At 32.7% G+C, this 24128-nt stretch overlaps 2 protein-coding genes across 3 annotated transcripts; both read right to left on the bottom strand.

Moving 5' to 3' along the window:
- Positions 1-345: 345 nt before the first annotated feature.
- LOC114718900 (uncharacterized) lies at positions 346-1758 on the bottom strand. 2 transcript variants are annotated; one of them, XR_003737865.1, is made up of 2 exons: positions 1275-1758; positions 346-671 (listed from the first exon to the last, which is right to left on the bottom strand). XR_003737865.1 is itself a non-coding variant. In XM_028904342.1 (2 exons), exons 1-2 carry the CDS (start codon positions 1585-1587, stop codon positions 536-538), a joined length of 423 nt encoding a protein of 140 aa, XP_028760175.1. In that variant the 5' UTR covers positions 1588-1758; the 3' UTR covers positions 346-535. The 2 variants fall into 2 exon arrangements, 1 of the variants encoding a protein (XP_028760175.1); XM_028904342.1 differs by having other exon boundaries at positions 346-645.
- Positions 1759-19286: 17528 nt separating this feature from the next.
- LOC114718910 (receptor-like protein EIX2) lies at positions 19287-20636 on the bottom strand. Its single transcript, XM_028904352.1, has one exon. It carries the CDS (start codon positions 20634-20636, stop codon positions 19287-19289), a length of 1350 nt encoding a protein of 449 aa, XP_028760185.1.
- Between the last annotated feature and the right edge of the window lie 3492 nt (positions 20637-24128).

Below are 24128 nucleotides of genomic sequence, written 5' to 3'. Positions count from 1 at the left end.
GGGGATTATTTAGGATCAGTATGCATATAATATGAATGATCAATAATTCAACGTGGTTGCTAATGCCATTTTTTCCATGGAGGGATTACGTAGGGAATATAAAATTTTCATGCTATTCAATAGTGATATTAATGCCCCCTACAGTGCAGAAACAGGGAAATGATTGTGCCTCAATAATGTAATTGGATCAATCAAATGAGCAAACTTCGTTATTTAATAACCAAGGCATGACTCCATTATTCCAAACCAAAATGAAAGTTTTGGCCAAAAAAAAGAAAGAAGAGAGAGCAATCACGTGGGACACTATTCATCAAAATCAAAGTAAAAAATTTCCTTTTTTTTTTGTTGCCAGAAATATTTGTATTCATATCCATTAAAAGTAACAAACGAAACACCAAAGTACAACCCAGAAAAGTTATAACTGGAATGAAAACCAACAAAATATAGAAACAAAACACAAGCACCAGGGAAAAAAAAAAATACAAGCATAAAGGAACACTCTTCAACTGAACAATGCAAGCCAAATCCCAATACTTCAAACAAGAACAGCTGTAGAAGGTGGTAGTCCCAAAGACTTGCTCAACAACTGAGCCCAATTTCTTTGACGCCAATGCTGCATCCACAATGGCAGCTTTAAACCGCTCCCTTGAATCAAGAGAGGAAGAGTGTTGCTGAAAGCCAAAAAAAAGAAAACCTCCAGGACAACAAGCATAAGAAATCTAGACCTTGCATCATTCTGTCCAAGAGCACCAACAAATAAACACAACACTTTTTTTATAACCAGAGAAATAAGAAGACAATCCCCTCCTCCAGGTGGAACCCATCTCAAATCATCCTGCTTTTTTAAAACAACTTGACCAGAGTTTGCAAAAGATCTTCTCTTCCGGGTAATAAGAGAGAACGAACTCAAAACAATATTCATCTCTGTTAACTCAACATCCTCATAATTAGCACACAGAGGCCACATTAGACTTTCAGATAGAAGTATAACAATCGGTTGAACAATTTCGTACCATGACAAATTCATTCTTATGTGAACCTCCTTTCTTTCCATTACTTTTCCACATAAAGGATAGTTAACAACATTCCAAAAGCTCTCTTCAACCAGATCCATTGCATCAAATTGATCCAAATATTCAACAAATAGAGTCGGACAAAGCAAAAATTATCATGCCTTAGGATCATTAGATTTTGATATTCTTCATCAACATAACAGCACATTCCTGGAGTTAGTAAGCATATTTGCGATAGAGGTAGATTCGACCAAACCTTACATTGTTTCGCATTGTCAATTCGGAAAAACAGAGCTCCGATGTTGGTGTTATTCCAGTAGAGGCTGCTCTGAAAATTTTCTTCTATTAGCGAGACCTTAGCTTCCATAGGCATCGTCCGATCATTCTCATTTTTTATCAATCTCTGCACAATGATCCAAGGTTCCCTCGACCTCCATTGCTCAGGTGTTCGTTCTGCTAGGGATATATCTTCAATTGATTTAGCTCCACCTTGGCTATCATCTTCCTTCTTTAATTTCACAGATCTATACGCACAATACACATCACAAAATGGCCTCTCCCCTGCCTCAATCATTATTCCCAACGGCCTCACAGGCACACAACATCAACACACACACACGTCCTCCACTCACACACGTTGCCGGACGTCCTCTCCCACGGCAGTTGCCGGGGAGAGGTACTGAAATAGATACTCCCACTCACGGAGAGAAATAGGCTCCCACAAGGGTAAACCCTAGGAGAGAAAGGAAAGGGGAAAAGCCCCCCAAAACTTTCTTAATTTTAAAGTCAAAAATTTCTTCGAGACACACACACTAGTGACCATTATTACAACATATTCTTTTCTCACGCTATTCTTTGCCACAAACTCCTATGCCGCTTGTTCCGAAACAAATATCAAACAAGTTAAATAATCCTTATACTTGATCCTCTTATACACTGCCTTTTCCTTCTCTCCAGAAACTCATTTGCAGGACCTGTTTCGCCTTCAAAGCCAGTTTATAAGACCATCAAAGTGCAATGACTACTTTAATGTTCAACAAGAGGCCACATTTGCGTGTTGATAACAGAGGCTTGGCAACATTAGTCGACGATGTTATTGTCGACGATGACGATTCAGCCATCGTTTTTCTCGATCCATCATACATGGCACCATTATTATGATGTGTTTGACACTGTCAAGTCATTATTCTGTTAATATAAGCCCACATGGGGACTTTTACAATCACTACTTAAAGGATATTCCATCGAAAAAGAAACTGGCATAAGTACACACAGATATTCTGATAAACCATTATTACAAACTCTTATTTTTTCACTATTTCACTAAATTTAAGATAAACAAAGAACATTAATTAGAAGGAAACATTGGAGCTCTTAGCCAAGTCTAACTGCAGCAAAGCATCCCCGCTATAATTCCCTGAAGTAGAATATGAGACGTGAATTTGAGACAAAGGATTGGGAAAAGTTGTAGATATATAGATCAAATCTATCTTCAAAGATGTTGCACCCACTGCTTGATCTACTGCACTTGCGTCCCATAGATAAAGCATGTTGAACAATAAAGAACATAAGGGGAAAAAAAAAAACCAGTTAAGAACAAGTCACATGGCCTAGGGAAGGGAATGCTGTGATCTTTGTAATTAAATTGGCTCTTTCCGCTCACCCGGGATAGGATACTGTCGCCTCTGTTGTTTTTTAGGTCTGGAAGAATGAAGAAATTTGATGGCTTTCCTTGGACGTGGAATATCCAAGGCATCTGACGGCTTTCCATAATTTGAGTTTTGATTGTCAAAGATATACTTTAGAAATACTCCTTCAAAAGTTGTTTCTCTGGCCAATTAAGGATGTAAAAATGAAATTCTGTTACTTCTGATTGGGAATAACTTTCACTGACCTATGACATACTAATGTAAATCCTCATGGTCCCTCCTGGTCAAGAAGATTACAAACATTGGGCATCCAAGTTACCAACAAAATTTGAAATGGCCAACAAAGTTCAGCTTTTAGAGTATATGGATAATGGTCCAATGCACAATCACCTGTTCATAAACATCAATTCGATTTCATTTGCAGCCCCAAATACGTGTTTACGGAACAACCTACATCAAACATGTTAATAATGAAGTATATAATATGCAGATCATCAAAAAGCTGATTAATAGAGTGATGCACACAGTACAAGAAAAAGAGAGATTTAGGGGAGAGCTAACTGACTGAGGGAAAGAATCTAGAGAAGCAGAGACGGGAACATACTATTGATAATAATTTTAGTTATAAATTCAAGTCAGCCCAACAATAGCATATACATCTATCCTTAAATAGGCTAACCCAACCTGGCAATGCAATTCCTGCAAAAATCAATTCCTTTCTTCTTTATTTTGTTTCCTTAGTATGTCATAGGTCAGTGAAAGTTATTCTCAATCGGAAGTAACAGAATTTCATTTTTACATCCTTAATTGGCCAGAGAAACAATTTTTGAAGGAGCATTTCTAAAGTATATCTTTGACAATCAAATTTCAAATTATGGAAAGCCGTCAAATGCCTTGGATATTCCACGTCCAAGGAAAGCCATCAAATTTCTTCATTCTTCCAGACCTAAAAAACAACAGAGGCGACAGTATACTATCCCAGGTAACCGGAAAGAGCCAATTTAATCACAAAGATCACAGCATTCCCTTCCCTAGGCCGTGTCTTTATGTGAGATGTGTGTGTGCGTGTGTGAGCCAATTTAATTACAAAGATCACAGCATTCCCTTCCCTAGGCCGTGTCTTTATGTGAGATGTGTGTGTGCGTGTGTGAGCCAATTTAGTTACAAAGATCACAGCATTCCCTTCCCTGGGCCTAGGCCCTGTCTTTATGTGAGGGGTGTGTGGGTGGGTGTGTGTGTTTGTGTGAACAATTAGTTTTTTAAAGTTTGTAACAGGTTAAGAACAAAACAATCAACTAAAAAGCCATTTCTTTTTTTTTTGAGCTAATTTTTATATTGCAAATACCATCTTAAAATCTCTACTTACGCCTAAATTTAGACATGTCAAATTGTAAACCATAAAATTTTAGTTGTAAATTTGCACTAAGAACCAGTTGTAAATATAATCCCATAAAAATGTCATTCTCCTCTTACAGCCACGCTCAATTCGGAGGAGAGAAGAGAATTTCTTCTCAAGCAAATAAAAGTACTAAAAAAATTTGGATACTATTTCATAGCCCAATTGGTGAAATTTCGGGGAGCCATTCATCATTCTAGAACCTTCACGTGAAATCGTGAGTCGGTGCTCATCAGATCGCGTAAGCAATAAGGTTGACCGATTCAATGGTAATTACAAATTCTTTGTTTTCAAGGCGAGATTAGGTAAGTAAAATAAAAAAAATTTATTTTATATTGATATTAATGTCCTTTACAGTTCCGAAACGAGCACCGCCATGTAATTGGACCAATCAATAATAAAAGTGTAATATAGGAAATGTTAATAATGTAATTGTTTCTATCGATTTTCGCGTTCAGGAGTAGATTAGGTAGGGAATATTATATCTCAAGCTTTGTTTTTAGTAGTATTTTTCAATTTGACCAGTTAATAGCTACGTCTGCTTGTTAACTACAAAATTAATTAATTTTACCCAAAAGAAAAAAGCACTAGTATGCTACATTGTTTAATAGTGGGACTGATTATAATTTTTATGTTTTATACTGAGATTAATGCCGTGCCGGCCCCCTAATCATTTTGCCTCAATAATGTAATTGGAGGAATCAATCAACAATTTTACTAATAATTTTTTTGCAGGACAGTTTTACTAATGATATCCCATATAATCTTATTATTACATATTAATTTTGTTGGGTCTCGTTTCTACCTATAGCAGCATTTTTGGGGAAAAAAAAACAATACATAACAAATCAAAATAGACGTCACACTTACACCTTAAAAAAGGGGTGACGAGTTGAAATATGAGAAGACCATATTCTTTAGGCTTCATATGAGCAAAAATTTTTTTATTCATATATCTAGACTTACTTAGAATACTAAATAGAAAGCCTTGGAAAATATTTCATAGAATAAAGTCACCAGCTTTTTGTAGAAATTTTGACAAAATCTCCATCAAAAATTGGATTTCTCAAAAATTCTGCAAATAAAAACGGAGAAGGGCTAAGTCAAAAACTAATTAATACAGGAGTTCAAGTGTAATTAAGGGATCTTCCAAACCCTATTATTTGTTAATGACTCTGTTATTTCGCACAGGATAACCCAAAATGAAACAGATCATCTCAAGTATGTGGAACAGAGCAATCACATGAAACACTATTAATCAAAAGTTTCTTAACAATACGAGACACCCATACTACACGCACTAACCACTATTATTATAACATATTCTCTTCCCGAAATTCACTAAATTTAAGATAACAAAAGGGCATTCAATAGGCAACATCTGAATCTTTGACCACGCGTAACAGCACTCCTCAGCTTATTCCTTGAAGCAAACTCAATATTTGAAGGAGGGGAACGATCAGAGTAGTGATAGCTGTTTCACTTGCATCCCATATTGAAAAATAAACAAGATAGAACGTAGTCAGCTAAGAATAGAATGTTTTAGCAAGTAGAAGAAGATGCAATGGAAAAAAAAATATGAAACCTCATTAAAATAATAACATTACTTAAAAAATCAGGGCAGGTAATTTATTACCTTGAGGAAAATTTGTTATTGATATTCAACGGAAGCTTTTGAGACAGAGGAACAAGGCAACATAAAGTTGATCTGCCAAGTGACCAAACCATCGGAAAAATTTGTGTCTCCATGCTCTGATGAGGAAGAGAGAACCACAAACTCCCCAAAAGCCCACTGCAAATCCAACCCCCATGCCAAGATACAATGACTTTAGAAAGCTGTCATCTTCATCTTCTTCAGCTAACTTTGAGCCATGAGTTTCTTCCTTTTTGTTACACTTCTTTGGAAGAGGATCTCCACAAAGTTCGGAATTGCCAAGAAAACTCCAAGAATCAAAACTTTGAATTTGGGTTCCCGATGGAATTCGCCCAATGAAATTATTGTATGAGAGGTTCAAATAAGCAAGAAATGACAAGTTAGAGATGGTTGAAGGAATTTCTCCGAGAAGTTTATTGTAGCTGAGATCAAGAGATTCTAAGTATTTCATGCCTCCAATTTCTTTAGGAATTTTTCCAGTCAAATAGTTTCGAGACAAGTTCAAGGATAATATTTTACTCATACTAACCAGTTCTTCAGGAATTTCTCCAGACAAGCTATTAGCAGAAAGATCAATAATGCCACGTCCAAAACTTAGAAAACTATCAACTTGATAGGCTAATTTACTTCCTTTAGTAAATATGTGCACTATTGCAATAGACTGATCTATGATATAAGGTAGATATTTGGCCCAAAAAGGAAGATCAGATAGATGTTCGATGATGCGTAGGCAGTGAGGTATAGATCCAGAAAGCTTATTTTCAGCAAGATCGATTATGTTCAAATAAGAAAGTTCGCACAAGATTGTTGGAATATTGCCAGTAAATTGATTGGTCCTCAATTTAATAATTCCCAAATTCTCCGCCATTGGAATTGGCAAACTTCCAGAAAACTTATTTCGGTCTAAAAGCAAGTACTCCAAATTTGTCCAATTTAGCTTGTCTAATGAAAATTTTCCAAAGAAACCATTGTCACTCAAATCCAACTTATAAAGATTCAATGAAGTCAATGAAGCAGGGACTTTACCTGTTAGCTTGTTACTCCCCAAATTAAGGTATTTTAATTTTTTCCAGTTGTTCCAACAATCGGGAAGTGTTCCACTCAAATTATTATGTGATAAATCCAACACCTCCAAGTTGGTTTCCTTTTCACTCTCTTGATGGCACAATAATGAGAAGATAGATCCTGACAAAGAGTTGTGAGATGCATCAAAGTAGGACATATTTGCTGATATAATGACATTGGATATATTATCACCACCAATCAAGTTGTTTGAAATATCAACTCTACCAATTCTTGATATAAAGCTCCAAAATACATCTGCATCAATGTTTGAAATTCCTGATGCTGAAATATTCAAATCACTTAAAGACCTTTGTGTATATAGCCATCGTGAAACATTATAACCTATGCTCGTGTTACCCAAATACAATGCCTTGAGTTGAAAAGGTGGGACCCATTTAGGATCAATGTCAAATTCAAAACTTGTTGAACTTAAGTCCAGTGATATTAAATTTGAGAGATTAGCAAAATTCTTTTCAGTAAGAGCACCCACCAAGGAATTGTGTCCAACATGTAATAGATTTAAGTTACGGAGTTGTCCAAGGGTTTCTAAAAGGTTGCCACTCAATTGGTTGCAGGACAAGTCTAAGTAGAGCAAAGAAGAAATGTTTCCAAGAAATGATGGAATTACGCCATCAAACAAATTACCTCTGATATCCAAGTATTGCAACTGTTCATATTGGCCTAACCAATCTGAAATCAATCCTTCAAGATTATTAAAACTAAAATCTAAATACTTGAGGTTCTGAAGATTGAGCAAGGACTTTGGTAATTGGCCATGGAAATTGCAAAAACCAAGGTCAAGATGATGGATTTGATGGGTGATATTAAAAAATGAATCAGGTAACTTTGACTCCACCATATAATAATTATAAGAAAGATCAAGAACTTCAAGTGAGGTAAGATTGATATAATCAAGGGATGGAAAATCTCTAAATCTACACCCACTTAAGTGTAACTTAAAGAGTGAAGGAAGCATGGCTATATGCTGGAGCCATTTGGTATCATCTCCAATATCACTGTCACTAAGGTCAAGATATTTTAAGGAAGAAAGTTGAGAAAGCCAATAAAGGTCATTTATGGCTAAACCATGATTATATGAAAAGTTCAGATAACGCAGAGCAACAGAGAAACTTGCAGAGTGATTGGAAGGAGTAGCAAGTGATTGGTTGTGAAAATTGTGAGCATCAAAGGGAGATTTGGAGATTTGGCATGGTGGCATACTCACAGTTTCAAAGTCATTGTCGCTCAAGTCCACGTGGTTGAGAAATTTAAGTTGAAGCACACACAGACTAATCTCACCTCCTAATGAATGATTGAAGAGAGAAAGCTCTGTGACTCTTCCGGTGATGTTGTGGCAGTGAACTCCCTCCCATAAACAGCAGTCTTCTTCAACACTCCAAGATGAGAGTTGGTTGGTTGGATCAACCACTCCTTGTTTGAAGATTAAAAGCAACCTTTGATCATTTTCATTGCAACTCATCACCCTGTTTAATGTTGTTGCAAATAACAGAAACAACAAAAGAAGGGAAATCTGTGAAGCGAAGCTAGCCATTGTGGTAAGTGAGTTTGAATATGATGGCCTCAATGAAGTCTTTACATATATATATATATATATATATGTATGTGTATGTATGTAGACACACACATATATTGGAAAATCTAAAGTAAACAAAAACTTAAATGCCTTAAAAAATTGATAACAGCGTAATATTTCTTGTTGTGAAGTCTAGTAATATTTCTAAGTCTCCCCGTCTTTTCAATAGAAAATCGCGTCATGAATAAGAAAACACCACAGATATAATACATTAATATCATATATATTTAGATCTTTTTAAAGCTAGCGGGTTTTATAAAAAAACTGGAGACAATTATGTGTAAAAATATTGAAGGCTAATAGCTCAGTGATTTTATTTTATTTTTAAAATGTTTGAAAACAAAACAAATCCTATATGGGCTCCATGAATGGCATGGAGCTTAAAGAATAATCACCACTATTTTATGACTTATAAATAAAATAACTTATGGCAAATTTTATATTTTATATTGTTATCAATTATAAAACGAGTCCACAAACACGCACTCACGTAATGAACTCAAAGTGAATTAATTTTATTTATTTTTGTTTTAGTCCAGAAGTGAATAAATTAATTCAGATAATCGAAATTCTAATAAATATCTTGCTCTGAAGTTTGATTTTCTTGGATCAGAAATTGGACAAAATTTTAGTATGACCCGAAAATAATAAATCGTTTCTTATAAAATTTAATATAACCCAAAAAAAAAATCACAATAATTCCGTTCGGACTCCAACTTTTCCTTTTTATTCTTTTTAGCTTTTTTTTTTCCGTAATTCTATTTAGCTTATTTATTTATTGCTTGCTGATTACTTATTTCCTTCCTATTCACATGCCTTCCAAATACACGACACGCATATTCATAACAAAACTAAGTACCTGAGCTAAAATTTAATATACATTCGGGCTTTAATAGGTTCTAAGAAAAATTGATCCTATATACAAAATATTTAACTGGCGTATAGATTTTACTTCTTCGTTTCTAAATATAATATCCACTTTATAGTCTAATTTACACTACAAAGTAGGTCTTATATTTAGCATCGGAGTAGTGCCATTTATGTTTTCTTGAACTGCGTTTAATTTGAATACATTATATATATTTAATGTAGGTTGGAAGAAAAAATTACTGTAGAAAGTTTGCATTAATTCATTATCGTTACTCCAAACACACCACAAAATCAAAGCTCTAAAATTCAAATTACATTGTACGTTGAAATAACAAAGCAAATGAAATTTTCAAAATAAACCTGTCATCATGATTTATTCGAGTAGAATTAATCAATTAAGTTTTTATTTATATTACATGGTCACGATGTGCATATATAAGTTGTGAAAAATGAAAATCATTACAGATAAATTGTTTATAAGAAAATATTGAAAAAATAAAAAATGGATAAAAAACCTATAACCATTTTTTTTAATGACCAAGTCTTCTAATTCTCCCAAGTCTTTCCATCTTTTCAAGAAAAAATTGGAATATTAATATATTCATTTTCATACCATTTTCCATTCGTATCCTCTCTTTTTTATTTCCATAACCAAATCGTTTGAACGCTCCAAAAGATAAAAGTCACTTAAGCAACAAATTAAAATTTTTTTTCCCATTCAATTAGAGGATTTCTGCAAATAAAACTTTTAGCTTTCAAAATAAGAAAAATATCGTATGAATTATTATTTAGACCTTTTATGTTCAGTTCATATTATCATCGACAACAACATCAATGACATGCGGTGCCATGGAGAAATTGCAAACAATTATACTACCTCTAATTTTAATTATAAGACCTTATTTGTAAACTACAAACTGTTTTAGATGTTTTTAGTACTTTAGTTTTTTCAAATTAGTTAACTAGGTTTCATTAATGCCCTTTCCAGAATGCTTGTAAAGTCTTCGTCCCAAATTATACTCAATTTGAGTCTCTGGTCATTAATGAAACCCATCAAGAAGTAGCTTCCGTTGTTATCATCCCTTTGGATTTCTTTCGGTGGAAGAGATTTTGCCAATTTTTCCAAAAATCATTTTCTACCAAATTGCATTAATTAGTCCAAGAGCAATTACCCATGTTGCAATATGTTTTTTTCAAGTCTATAATCCTTTCCCAAGAAACTTCACAATTCTCAATTGTGGAATTTATTGGGACCCATACTAACTTGGATCATGCCAAAGAAGATTTAACGTATTGAAGTCACTGCCCCTTCATGACGCTTGTGAAGTCTTTGTCCCAAACTATGCTCCATTTCGATCTTTCTACTTATTAATGGAACCCATCATAAGGCTTCCATTCTTATCATCTCTTTCAATTCCTTTGGTAAAAGAGATTCTCACCTCTAGTTAAATTGTTATTGGTACAACTTACCAGTTAAAACAGATGCTCAATGATAATAACGGAAATCAAAAGGAAGGGGAGTAATGTAATATACTGTGGCAGTAATTGAAACAACAAATTCTCTAAGTCCATCGCCAATTCATCATAGCTCATTCGAGCAACTTTGGAAAATATTTTATGTATCGTGATGAACGACACATTTTAATTATTTTATGATGATTTTTCTATCCCCATTGGCGAAATTTGTCTGGGATATTTTTTTTCAGAGAAAAAAGTCATTCACACCCTTTGAAAGAGGCACTAAATCAAAATTCTGCACAATTTATTCTTTTTTGGCCAAATGCACAATTCAAAATTCTACTCTGTTGCGTGATTTTCTCTTCTGGGATTATGTGCTTTTTTTTTTTGACAATTGTGCTGTAAGTTTCAGTATGATGGCTTCCATGAAGTCTTTTCTTTATATAAATGGCATAAAAAATGGATAACCGCGTGATATTTCTTATTGTCAATTCTACTAATAATGTTTCCAAGTCGTCCCGTCTTTACAATAGAAAATCGTGTCATGAATTGAATTTATGCAATTCTTACCGTTTTCAATTTCCAAAAGCAAATTGAGTTACTGGATATTTTTAACTGCATCTTTTTTCCCCCAACATCATGAATAAGAAAATACCACAGATATAATCTATTATATATTTATATCCTTTTAAAGTTAGTAGATGTTTGGTAAAAACTGGGGACAATTATGTATAAAATAAAAATAGAGGGTCAATACTCGGTGATTTTTTTTTTTTTAATGTTTGCAAACAAAACGAATCCTGTCTGGGCTCCATGAACGGCATAGTGCTTAAAGAATAATCAACACTAGTTTATGACACAAATAAAATAATTTATTATAAATTTTATATTTTATATTATCAATTATCGAAGTCTTATACACACACCTTCACTCATATATTGAAGTCAAAGTGAATTAATTTTATTTATTTTTTAATCCAGAAATGAATAAATTAATTCGGATCGTTGAAATTTGAATAAATATTTGAGTTCTGAAGTTTGATTTTTATGAATAAGAAATCGGACAAAATTTTAGTAAGGCCTGAAAATAATAAAGTGTATGTACAATTTCTTATAATAATTAATATAACCAAAAAAAAAAATTCCGTATAACTTCCATAAAAAGAAATTGCTAATTCCTTTCTCTCCTTGCCTATTCACATGCGTTCCACTCTCCAAATTCGTGAGCGAAAATTTAAAAGACAATAACCGATTGCTTAAAAATTATTGAAAAATAAAAAGGTTTATATAATTTTTGGTTTCCTAAGTTTGTTCTCATTCTCTTTTTAGTCTCTAGGTTTCAAATTATAAATTTTAATCCCTCAAAAAGCAAAATGGTCTATTTTTTTGGAATAATATGGATTAATGTTTTAAATAGAAAAAAATTTTAGAAATTAAAACTTATGATTTAAAATTTAAGAGACCAAGACTAAAATGAAAACAAATCTTAAAGATAAAAATTATATTAATCTAAAATAAAAGGTAAATGAGCATTTAAATATGTAATAAAATTGACAACCACATATTTTTTAACGGTCAAGCCTTCCCATCTTTGGGAGGTAAAATTAGAACATCAATGCATTCATTTTCATGTCATTTTTCCAATCTCATCTTCATTTTCAATTTCCACAACCAAATGGTTTGAACATTTAAGAAAGTAAAAGTTTGGGGGATGTTTTTAATTTCAAAGGAGAATGTCTGAAGATTATTCAAACGTAAATCAAGTATTTATTTATCGCAATGAAATAGAATTTTTTTTTTAATTTTTACCTATGATATTAGCGATGTACTTTTTGTATCTTGAGTTACGTTGTCATATAAAAGTCCAGTAGAATTAGATGTGGCCTTCCAAAATACTATGAGAAAATCTATAAAAAAAAAACCTTTAAAATTTGAAAATTTCAAAATACATTGTCATTTACTTTTTTTAATATTATCAATTGTTATTAAAGTATAGTAAATAAGTTTGTTTAAAAAATGTGGTAAATAAGACTGAGTTAGAATTTTGAAATTCAACAGTATTTTTTTAAAAATTCTCTCAAACACTGTTTTTTTTTTTCAACTTTGTTTCTTGCCAATTCTTAGGTGCTTCTAGAGTACCACCTCATCTCAACTCTGTCTAATAAAAATATTTCAGCACAATTAATTTGAATCGAACATGTGAGAAATTCTTAGGTACTCTCGGTGTGCCAGCTCATCTGAACTCTATCCAATAAAAATAATCCACTTCAAATAATTTTTATCTACATGTCATCCCACTCATTTCCATTAATTGTGTTTTTGAAGAAAATGAAAATGTCTGGGGTCTCGTGATTCCTTTACTGCCCTTCTCTCTCTCATTTCTCTATCCTTCTCCCGTCTCAAACCCTATCTCTTCCCTCCCTCGACCTTTTCATTCTCTTCTTGGATGCCGGTGACGGCGGCGGAGTCTTCCACCAGTGACGGAGGCGGCATCTTCTCCCCCAGTGACGTGCGATGTTTGACCTGTGATGGTGTTTGGACTCTTGACCAGTGATGGGGATGAAAATCCACTTTGCAGATCTGAACAACGAAGCTGAATCAACGACTGTGAGATTTTCCACCAGCAAAAACACCTTTTCAGTCTCCACCAACGATAGCCGACGACGGTGAGATCTTCCACTCTGTAGATCTGAATTGAAGAAGCTGCTGCTTCTTCATTGTCTCCTCTGCCACTTGTGATGTTGATATGAACCCATCTATTTTTCTGGGTTCTTGAATGTTCATTATGTTTATCTGAACCTATTTATTTTTCTGGGTTTTTGAATGTTTATCACGCCTGAAAATTGTTTCTTATTTGTATTTGCTTTTTTCATCATTTTCATTCTTGTTGTAATTAAATTTATGGGCTTTTCGATGTGCATGGCTGCTCTGGTTCTTGGAATGGAGTGTAAAACCTATTGTTGTTTATTTTAGTATGCAAATAAAATAAGGTGCCAAAGAAATTGCTCATTCCAACCAATAAATAATCCGCCTTCTTTTCATAGAAGTTCAAGCTTCTTTTAATTGGACAAAGTTGGGATGAGTTGGTACTCTGAGAGGGACTGAGAAGAGGGAAGAGAGCACTAAGGGAAATTGCAAAACATAAGCATTTTTTTTTTTAAAAAAAAAAACAAACTAATATAAATGAATAGGCTGACGTGTGGAGTGAAATGAATTGAGCTGGAGCATTTTTATTGGACAAAGTTGGGATGAGTTGGTACTCTGAGTGCATGTAAGTATTTCTCGTCTTCACATGCCTTATATGTATGTGCAACGAACTTACAACGATGGATTCATTACACAATTAAATTCTTTATATTCATACATATATTTATATGTTGAGCCCTTTTATCTTTTTTATTACATAGATCATATTTTTAAAACCTATACAAACATCTCTTAGAATCAATACTCATAGAATACAAACATTCTTTCTTCTAACCTTCTATTTTTATCTTGTAGGCGTCAGCAGCTACATTCTCCAAAAATTTAACAGATCTTCCAACTTCTTTATTATGCTATGTATGTCTTCTTAATGGCAACGCCAACAAATAACTCGTTAATTCAAACCGTGTCTTATAAACACTATCATTAAGAGCTATCATGTCATTATCGGCAAAGCAAGAAGCGGTACTTCTCAATATTAAACGGATTCTTTTTATAAAAATAGAATAAATAGAATAACAAAAGATAAAATAACTTAGCAATACAAAACACGAAAGAGGGAAAAGAGTTGCCTAAAGCTCAAAACAACAGGTCCCATGAACTTTAGTCTCATGCCTCTTTTGTAAGTCGCACATTAGTAATGGCCACACTTAAACGAGTTTAATGCACATTACGACAATCATAAACACAATTAAATAGTCAGTTTTAAGTAGTCATTAACTTGTTTAATAATTATTTAGGATGAGCAAAACCTTCGATTACAAACATTAAAGAGACATAATTGTATAAAATGAGATATTAATTGGATAGATATTTTTCAATAAAGGTGCCCAATTTTGCATTTGATTCGTGCACAAGGAAGGGCGAGTGGATTGAAACCCAGCGTCCTAACCGCCCCCTTTGCTTTCCATTACTCCTTCCATTCTTTTTTATAAGAGACAATTATATAATTCAAAATGTTAGTTAAAATTAGCTGAAGATAATAAATATGTAAAAAGTGTAACCTTCTTGTCAAAAATACCCTTATTTATGTGAAATAGAGATAATGTGTGGGAGAGGGAATGTGTGGGTATTAAATGTAATGGTATACTCTTCTGGTGCTCTTTATAGGGCAGAGAGAGAAGTTTTTTTCTTCTTATTTATAAGTTACTTTATTAAATTTTTACCATTAATATATCATATTATCCTTCATTTATTATGGTATAAATAGTTCTTTTTCAAAGGAGTATATGTTAAACATAAGTAAAGTTGAAAAGTTACTATATTTTAATGAAGAATTAATGCAGTTTAAGGTTTTTCTTGGTCTTTGTGAAATATGTTGGAAGTACCTTATAAATAAGATCAGATGAGTAAGTAATATGAGTAATTAAATGGAGGTAAAATAAGAAATCAACAAATAAAATTTGAGATAGCCTCTAAGAATCTCTTGTAAAAAGGACCATGACATAATTCATAATTGTCTCTTATAATAAGTATTTCCAGAATTTTCAAAGATTTTTAGACATTCACTTTAATTTGTTTTTGGTGACGTCCTTAACCTTTTAGCTGAACATTCTTAATTAATGATTAATTATTATTATTATTATTATTAGTTCATGAACGAAACATCATATTGTTTGGCCGTGGCGTGTTTCCCCAACCCACCGTTTGGTGAAGTCAATTAAGTTTTAGGATTTTTTTCAGCACTATAATTTTTAGCATTAATTTAGCTTTTGAATTAATGGCTTTTCTCAGGAGACCGGAGCTGCCGTTGTTTTTCAACAATCCATTAAAAAAAGACAATAAGAAGAAAAGGGAAAAAGAGATGGAAAATAAATTCAAGCTGGTGGGAAAAAAATTATTTCATCATCTTAGTGGGATGGTATATGATGACTTCCACTTTGTGCTGTGCCCAAATACTGTTAATTTCTTTTTCATCGTCTTCTAATTTTTTTAATGGCAGCTTCCATCACTTGAGAAAAGTAATTCCAAAGCTAAACTAAAGTTAATGTTAAAAATTGCCAGGAAGGTCTTGAAAGTTAATTAGCTTCAGTGGGTTGCGAAAACACGCAATGACCAAAGAATACGATGTTTCATTCATTAATATTAATAATTAATTAAGGAAGTTCTGGAAGAAGTCAACTATACTATCCCAATAACATGAATTTTTCCCCTCGGCGCGTAATTTACTTCTGTTTTTTTCTTTCATGTCCTCTCTAATTATTTTAAGGATGAAAGGGCATTTGCCTTTCGACTATTTCGGGAGTAGCACTAATTATTAGTACAAATTAATATTTTCGATCCTTAATATAGGAGTTTATTTGACTTTTATTCTGGTTATAAATATAAAATCTCAATCCACTTTATTTATCATATTTATCCATTTTTTTAAGGTAGTCCTAATTTGACTTTTAGTTTGGTTACAAATCTAAAATCTTAATCTACTTTGTCTCTTATATTTATCTATTTTTTTAAGATAGTCCTTATGATGATAATAGTTCTAACTAATACATTTGATTAGCAAATATATTTTAAAAAAATAACACCTTTTTATTATAAATAACTAACTCAACTAACTTCTTTAATATATTCAAATAAATCAAATAACTTTTATATTGCCTGCTAATTAAGAGTCAAAATCACTGCAGTATCGCCCCTTGTTTGGCCACATTAATGTTGATTGTTAAGCTTACATTAATTTTAGATTAAAGAGAATTTTTACATTAGCATAAAAACTAGTTTGGAGGTCGACTATAGATCTTAATCTATTTTATCTCTTATATTTATTATTATTCTTCCAATTAATTTTTCTAACTTATAATTCGATATTTTACAGGATATTTGTTATTATGATAAACTAATTTATTTGACTTTTTTAATTAAATCAAATTAGTTAAGTAGTTTTTATATTAAAATTGGATATATTAATTATCCTAATCAACACAGTCATTGATGGAATTTATATTTTCATGCTTTTCTTTTCATATTGTAATTTTTTTTCTGAACATAGAAGAGGACCGACTTAAAATACGGGAGGAAAAAAATGCCTCACATGCTATATGGTTCATGATGTAAAATCCTCTTCGGGTCCCTTCTTTAATAACAAAAACCTACACTGAAAAACAAAACTGTAAAATAATTGAAAAGCAATGGCAGCTCCTGACTCTTGAGAAAAGTCATTCAAAGGTTGCATTGATGAAGATAATTGCTGGAAAATCCTAAAAATTTAATTAAACCATGGAACACCCAACAACCAAACAATACGATGTTTCATTCATTACCATTAGTAATTTATAAGTAGGCTTCCCCTATTTATAGAAGTGTCTCCTTTATGACTCGAATCCAAAGAGATCTAGAAAGACCTTATTACTAGACCAACTCTTTATTAGTATAATTTCCTTCATTCTATATGCGTATGTAACTGATCTAATTATTAAGGGGAAAAAAGCTAAAGAACCTCTGAATGATGCAATTTTGATATTACACGAATGAATTCCCTCTTCATAACAAATCAATGGATGGAACCCACATGGAGGAGCTTCTTAACTACTTTCTCATTTTCTAATTATAAGATTCTTTTTGTAGTCGAACTTACACTACAAAGTGAATTTTATAATTAGAATCGGAGGTAAGATAAGCATCTTCTTTTTTGCCCATCTCACCAATGTTCATTTACAAACCCACATCCTTCATTCTTGACTGTTACAATTTTAACTGCATGGCAATTTTAGCCGCTTGGTGTAAGGTAAGAATATAAATAATTATTGAAGAAGCAAGGCATTGCGCCCCAATAATTCATTGTGAGTGTAGTTTAGAAACATAACGAAGGCATCTGATTTGAGCCAACTTTGCTATTTAATGTTTATTATGTTTAGTAGTGGAGAGATTATATTATTTGATTATGTAACCTAACCAAAGCATGACTCTGTTATTTCAAACACAATGGAACAGAGCATCTCAAGTGTCGAGACAGATCCTCTTGGCCAGCTGCTTCATGCCGATTCAGTGCGTTGCAAGATTCAGTTTTTGATGTCTTCAACATCGAAAATAAAAATTTATTATCAATTCCAAAAGCATACTTGAATCTTTCATTATTGAAATAGAAAATGATCAAAGTCTTAAAGCACAACAATACATGACTCGGAAAACCACTCAACAAAAGGCTTTTCTGAGACATGACAACACAAACATACCCTGATAACTACTTTACTATAAAGTGGAGATATGACAATCTGTAGGAAACGTTGGAGACCTTGGGCCATGTATAGCTGCAGCAAACCTCTCTATTCCCCCAAACAAAATATGAGATTTGAATGAATTTAAGAGGAAGTCATTGGAATCTACTACGAAGCAGATAAGAACTGAATTTGTTTGCGGCAAGAACAAGGCGAAAACGAAAATAAAACCATGCTAATATATATGTGTGTGTGTGTGTGTGTGTGTGTGTGTGATCTCAGATCGGTTAATTGCCTCAACAGCAACGTGCATGTAATTTTAATATCCATTGGAAGCTTTTTTCAACTTGAGGGCCACGATAACATAAAGTCGATCCACCAGAAGATGAAACAGTTCAAAAAATTTGTGTCTCCATGCTCTGATGAGGAAAAGTTAAATATAAAACTCATTTTATAGTGTAAATTACACTACAAAATAAAATATAGCAGAGGAGCAACTGAGATGTTATTTGAATATCTAGCCTGAACAAGGCATGACTCTGTTATTTCGAGCTACTCGTATAAACCACAATGGAACATAGCATCTGAAGCTTCAAATCAGAATGTTATAAGATCCTCTTATCTTCCACAAACTAATAGCTACTCACTGTAGCAAGTTACAGATTAATATCCAACATGTTAACATACATATAAATCTTATCTTACAGGTTACAACACTCACATGCCTTCTCGTTTTGATTGCTACATTCACACCTGAAATCTTAAATATAGACGCCTAATATCACATTCAAGACTATTCGTCAAAGGTTCCTCAACAACATGAGACACACAGACACACAAATAACTATTATTATAAAATGTTCTCTTCCCATAATTCACTAAATTTAACATAACAAAAGGACGTTCAGTAGGCTACATTATTAGAGTCCTTGACCATGCGAAACAGCAGCAAAGCTGCTTATTCCTTGAGGCAGAACTCAGTATCTGAATCAGAGGAACAAACAGAGTAGTGATAGCTGTTTCACTTGCATCCCATATTGAAAAACAAACAAGATAAAACATAATCAGCTAAGAACAGAATTTTTTCAGGAAATAGAAGAAATTAAGGAAAGAGGAAAATACTAACAATACTTGAAATATTAAGGCGTGGCTAATTTATTACCTCAAGAGAGATATGTTTTTTATATTCGACCGAATCTTTTGAACCAGAGGGTGAAGGCAACATAAAATTAATTTGTCAAGTGATCAAACCATCGGAAAAATCTGTGTCTCCATGCTCTGATGAGGAAGAGAGAACCACAAATTCCCCAGAAGCCCGCCGCAAATCCAACTCCCATACCCAGATACAATGACTTCAGAAAGCCGTCGTCTTCATCTCCTTCAACTGGCTTTGAGTCGTCATGAGTTTCTTCTTTTTTGTTGCACTTCTTTGGAAGAGGATCTCCACAAAGTTCACGATTGCCAACAGAACTCCAGGAATCAAAACCTTGAATTTGGGTTCCTAGTGGAATTTGTCTGATGAGATTGTTGTATGAGAGGTTCAAACAAGCAAGAAAAGACAAATTAGATATGGTAGAAGGAATTTCTCCAGAAAATCTGTTGTGGCTGAGATCTAGAGATTCCAAGTTTTTCAGGGCTCCAATTTCTTTAGGAATCTTTCCAGTCAAATGGTTTCGAGAGATGTTTAAGGACCACAGTAGAGTAATACTGAACAATTCTTTAGGAATTTCTCCAGATAAGCTATTAGCAGAAAGATCAATAACACCACTTCTAAAATATGCATAAGGTTGGTGGTCTAACTCCCTTCCCTTTGTAAATATGCGCATCATTTCACCAAGATCCAATTGTGCGTCGATGTTATTTGGATTTGTGATGTTGCATAAGCAAGAAGGTATAGATCTAAAAAGCTTATTATCAGCAAGCTCTAGTATCCGCAAAGAAAAGAGCATGCATATTCCTAGTGGAATGTTACCCATAAATTGGTTGGTCCTTAATTTAAGAACTTCCAAATGTCGTGCCATATACAGATTTGGCAAACTTCCAGAAAAATTATTTTTCTCTAAAATGAGGAATTTTAAATTTGTCCAATTAAGCATGCTTGATGAAAATTCACTAGAGAAACTATTATCACTCAAATCCAACAGTTGGAGTCCCAATGAAGCAAACGAGGGAGGAACTTTACCTATTAGCTTGTTACTCCCCAAACTAAGGAATTCCAATGATTTTCGATTGGTCCAACAATGAGGAAGTGCTCCACTCAAATGATTATATGACAAGTCCAATTGAACCAACTTGCTTTCTCCGTTACCCTCTAATTGGCACAATAATGACAAAATAGATCCCGATAACAAGTTGTCGGACGCATGAAAATGAGAGACATTTGCTGATAGTGTGACACCGGATATGTCATCACTAATTAAGTTATTTGAGATATCAACATCTTCTATTCCTACTACAAAGTTCCAAAATATATCTTTATCAATTGTTGAAATCCCTGATCCATAAATATCTAGTATCCTTAAAGACTGTTGTGTATATAGCCATGGTGGAACATTAGGACCTATGCTTGTGTTACCCATATACAATGTCTCAAGTTCAAATGGTGGTACCCATTTAGGATCAAAGTCATATTTGAAACTATTTGAACTTAAGCCCAATGATTTTAAACTTGAGAGACTAGCAAAAAAATTTTCTATTAGAACACCAACCAGGAAATTTTGCATAATGTCTAATTGAATTAAGTTATGGAGTTGTCCCAAGGTTTCTGGAAGATTGCCTTTCAATTGATTGTTGTGCAAGTCTAAGCGGAACAAGGAAGAAATATTTCCAAGAGATGATGGAATTACACCATGGAACAAATTACTTCCGATGTCCAAGTATTGCAACTGTTCATATTGACCGAACCAATCTGGAATTAATCCTTCAAGATGATTATGATAAAAATCTAAAAACTTGAGGTTCTTTAGATTGAGCAAGGACTTTGGTAATTGGCCATGGAAATTGCAATCACTAAGCTAAAGATGATGGATGTGATGGATGATATTAAAAAATGAATTAGGTAACTTTGAGTTCATATAATCATTCAAAAAAAGATCAAGAACTTCAAGTGAGGTAAGATTGATATAATCAAGGGATGGAAAATCTCCAAGTCCACAATAAGTTAAGTGTAACTCAGAGAGTGCAGGAAGCATGGCTATATGCTGGAGCCATTTGATATCATCTCCAATATCAGTTAAACTAAGGTCAAGATATTTTAAGTAAGAAAGTTGAGAAAGCCAATGAAGGTCTTTTACTAAAACACCAGTACATGAAAAATTAAGATAACGCAGAGCGACAGAGAAACTTGCTGAGTGATTGGAAGGAGCAGCAAGTGATTGGTTGGGAAATTTGTGAGCATCAAAGGGAGATTTGGAGATTTGACATGGTGGCATACTCACAGTGTTGAAGTCATTGAGGCTCAAGTCCAAGTAATTGAGGAATTCAAGTTGAAGCACATACAAATTAATGTCACCTCGCAATGTGTGATTGAAAAGAGAAAGCTCTGTGGCTTTTCCTGTGGTGATGTCACAGTGAACTCCCTCCCATAAACAGCAATCTTCTTCAGCAGTCCAAGAAGAGAGTTTGTTGTCTGGATCAACCACTCCTTGTTTGAAGATTAAAAGCAACCTTTCATCATTTTCATTGCAACTCATCACCCTGTTTAATGTTGTTGTAAATACCAGAAACAACAAAACAGAGGAAATCTATGAAGTGAATCTAGCCATTGTGGTAAGTGAGTTCGAGTATGATGGCCTTAATGAAGTCTTTACATTATATGTGTGTGTGTGTGTGTGAATGTATATAGACGCGCACAAATATATTGGAAAATCTAAAGTAAACAAAAACTTAAATGCCTTAAAAAATTGATAACCACATGATATTTCTTATTGTCATGTCTACTAATATTTCCAAGCCTTCCCGTCTGTTCAATAGAAAATCGTGTCATGAATAAGAAAATACCACAGATACAATATATTATATATTTAGATCCTTTTAAAGTTAGCAGGTGTTAGGGAAAAACTGGAGACAATTATGTGTAAAAATATTGAAGGCTAATAGCTCAGCGATTTCATTTTATTTTTAAAATGTTTGCAAACAAAACAAATCCTATATGGGCTTCATGAATGGCATGGAGCTCAAAGAATAATCATCACTATTTTATGACTTATAAATAAAATAACTTATGACAAATTTTATATTTTATATTGTTATTAATTATAAAAGGAGTACAAGGAGTATACAAACACGCACTCACGTAATGAACTCAAAGCGAATTAATTTTATTTATTTTTGTTTTAGTCCAGAAGTGAATGAATTAATTCAGATAATCGAAATTTGAATAAATATTTTGCTCTGAAGTTTTATTTTCTTGGATAAGAAATTGGACAAAATTTTAGTATGACCGGAAAATAATAAACCTTTTCTTATAAAATTTAATATAACCCAAAAAAATCAAAATAATTCCGTTCGGACTCCAACTTTTCCTTTTTATTCCTTTTAGCTTCCTTTTCTTTTTTTGCCGTAATTCTATTTAGCTTATTTATTGCTTGCGGATTACTCCTTTCCTTCCTGTTCACATGCCTTCCAAATACACGACACGTACATTCATAACAAAACTAAATACCTTAGCTAAAATTTAATATAAATTCAGGCTTTAACAGGTTCAAAGAAAAATTGATCCTACATGCAAAATATTTGACTGGCGTCTAGATTATATCATTTATGTTTTCTTGAACTGTGTTTAATTTGAATACATTATACTCGTCTGGTCCTTAATACAAAACTTAATTGTTGAGTTCATTTTGATTTTAAATATAAGACTTCTTTTTCATATTTATCCTTATGGATACTCCTTCAACCATAATCAGGTAAAAAAAAGAAAGATATTAAGAAAGATAATTATGGTGTTTTAGAAAAAAAACATATTATATTTTTTATAATTAACTAACATACTTAACTTCCTCAATCCAATTAAATTAGTTAAATGGGTTTTATATTAAGGGAAAACCATATTGAAGGTCCCTATACTTTCTCTCAATTTTAATTTGGTACCTATGTGTTTTTTTCTCTTTAATTAAACATTTAATTTTATCTTTTTAGCAACATTAACTCTTGTAACTTTGTTCTATTGATTTTTTTAGTCTCTACATAAGGATTAATGATGTTAATAGAGGAAAAATAAAGATTTAGTTAAAAACAAAAAACACATAGGTACCAAATTGAAAGTTAAAAAAAAGTATAGGTACCTCCAATATGGTTTTCCCTTATATTAAAGACCAGAGGAGTATAATGTAGGTTTGCATGAAAAATTACTGTAGAAAGTTTGCATTCATTCATTATCCTTACTCCAAGCACACCACAAAATCAGAGCTCTAAAATTCAAATTACATTGTACGTTGAAATAACAAAGCAAATGAAATTTTCAAAATGAACCTGTCATCATGATTTATTTGAGCTGAATTAATTCAATTAAATCTTTTGTTGGATTACACGATCACGACGTACATATATAAGTTGTGAAAAATGAAAATAATTACAAATAAATTGTTTATGAGAAAAACTGAAAAAATAAAAAATGGATAAAAAATTCTATAACTATATATTTTTTATGGTCAAGTTTTCTAATAATTCTAAGTATTCCCATCTTTCCCAAAAAAAAATTGGAATATTAATACATCTATTTTCATATCATTTTCCCTTTGTATTCAATTTCCACAACCAAATTGTTTGAACACTTCAAAGATAAAAGTCTCTTAAGCAATAAATTAAATGATTTTTTTTCCATTCAATTAGGGGTTTTCATCGAATACAACTTTGAGCCTTTAAAATAAGAAAAATATCCTATGAATTATTATTTAGACCTTTTATGTTCAATTCATACCATAACAACATGACATATGGCGTTACAGAGAAACTGCACACAATCATATAAATCTTGAAACGATTGTTTTGGGGATGTTTTTAATTTCGAACTAGAGTGTTTGCAAATAATTCACACATAAAGCAATTTTTTTTTTTATTTTAGCTATAAA

This window comes from Neltuma alba, unplaced genomic scaffold (genome assembly GCF_004799145.2).
Source record: "Neltuma alba isolate B1F8T4 unplaced genomic scaffold, ASM479914v2 tig00011879_pilon, whole genome shotgun sequence".
NCBI classification, from domain to species: Eukaryota; Viridiplantae; Streptophyta; class Magnoliopsida; order Fabales; family Fabaceae; genus Neltuma; species Neltuma alba.
This window is presented reverse-complemented; position numbering and strand designations above follow the sequence as displayed.

Excerpts from the sequence above, each read along its gene's own strand:
- LOC114718900 (XM_028904342.1), bottom strand. The coding sequence starts at position 1,587 with ATGATTGAGGCAGGGGAGAGGCCATTTTGTGATGTGTATTGTGCGTAT. Across the intron at positions 646-1,274 it reads AATTGACAATGCGAAACAAT|GGAGCGGTTTAAAGCTGCCA; the intron begins GTAAGGTTTGGT and ends TCTTGATTCAAG.
- LOC114718910 (XM_028904352.1), bottom strand. The coding sequence starts at position 20,636 with ATGGGTAACACAAGCATAGGTCCTAATGTTCCACCATGGCTATATACA.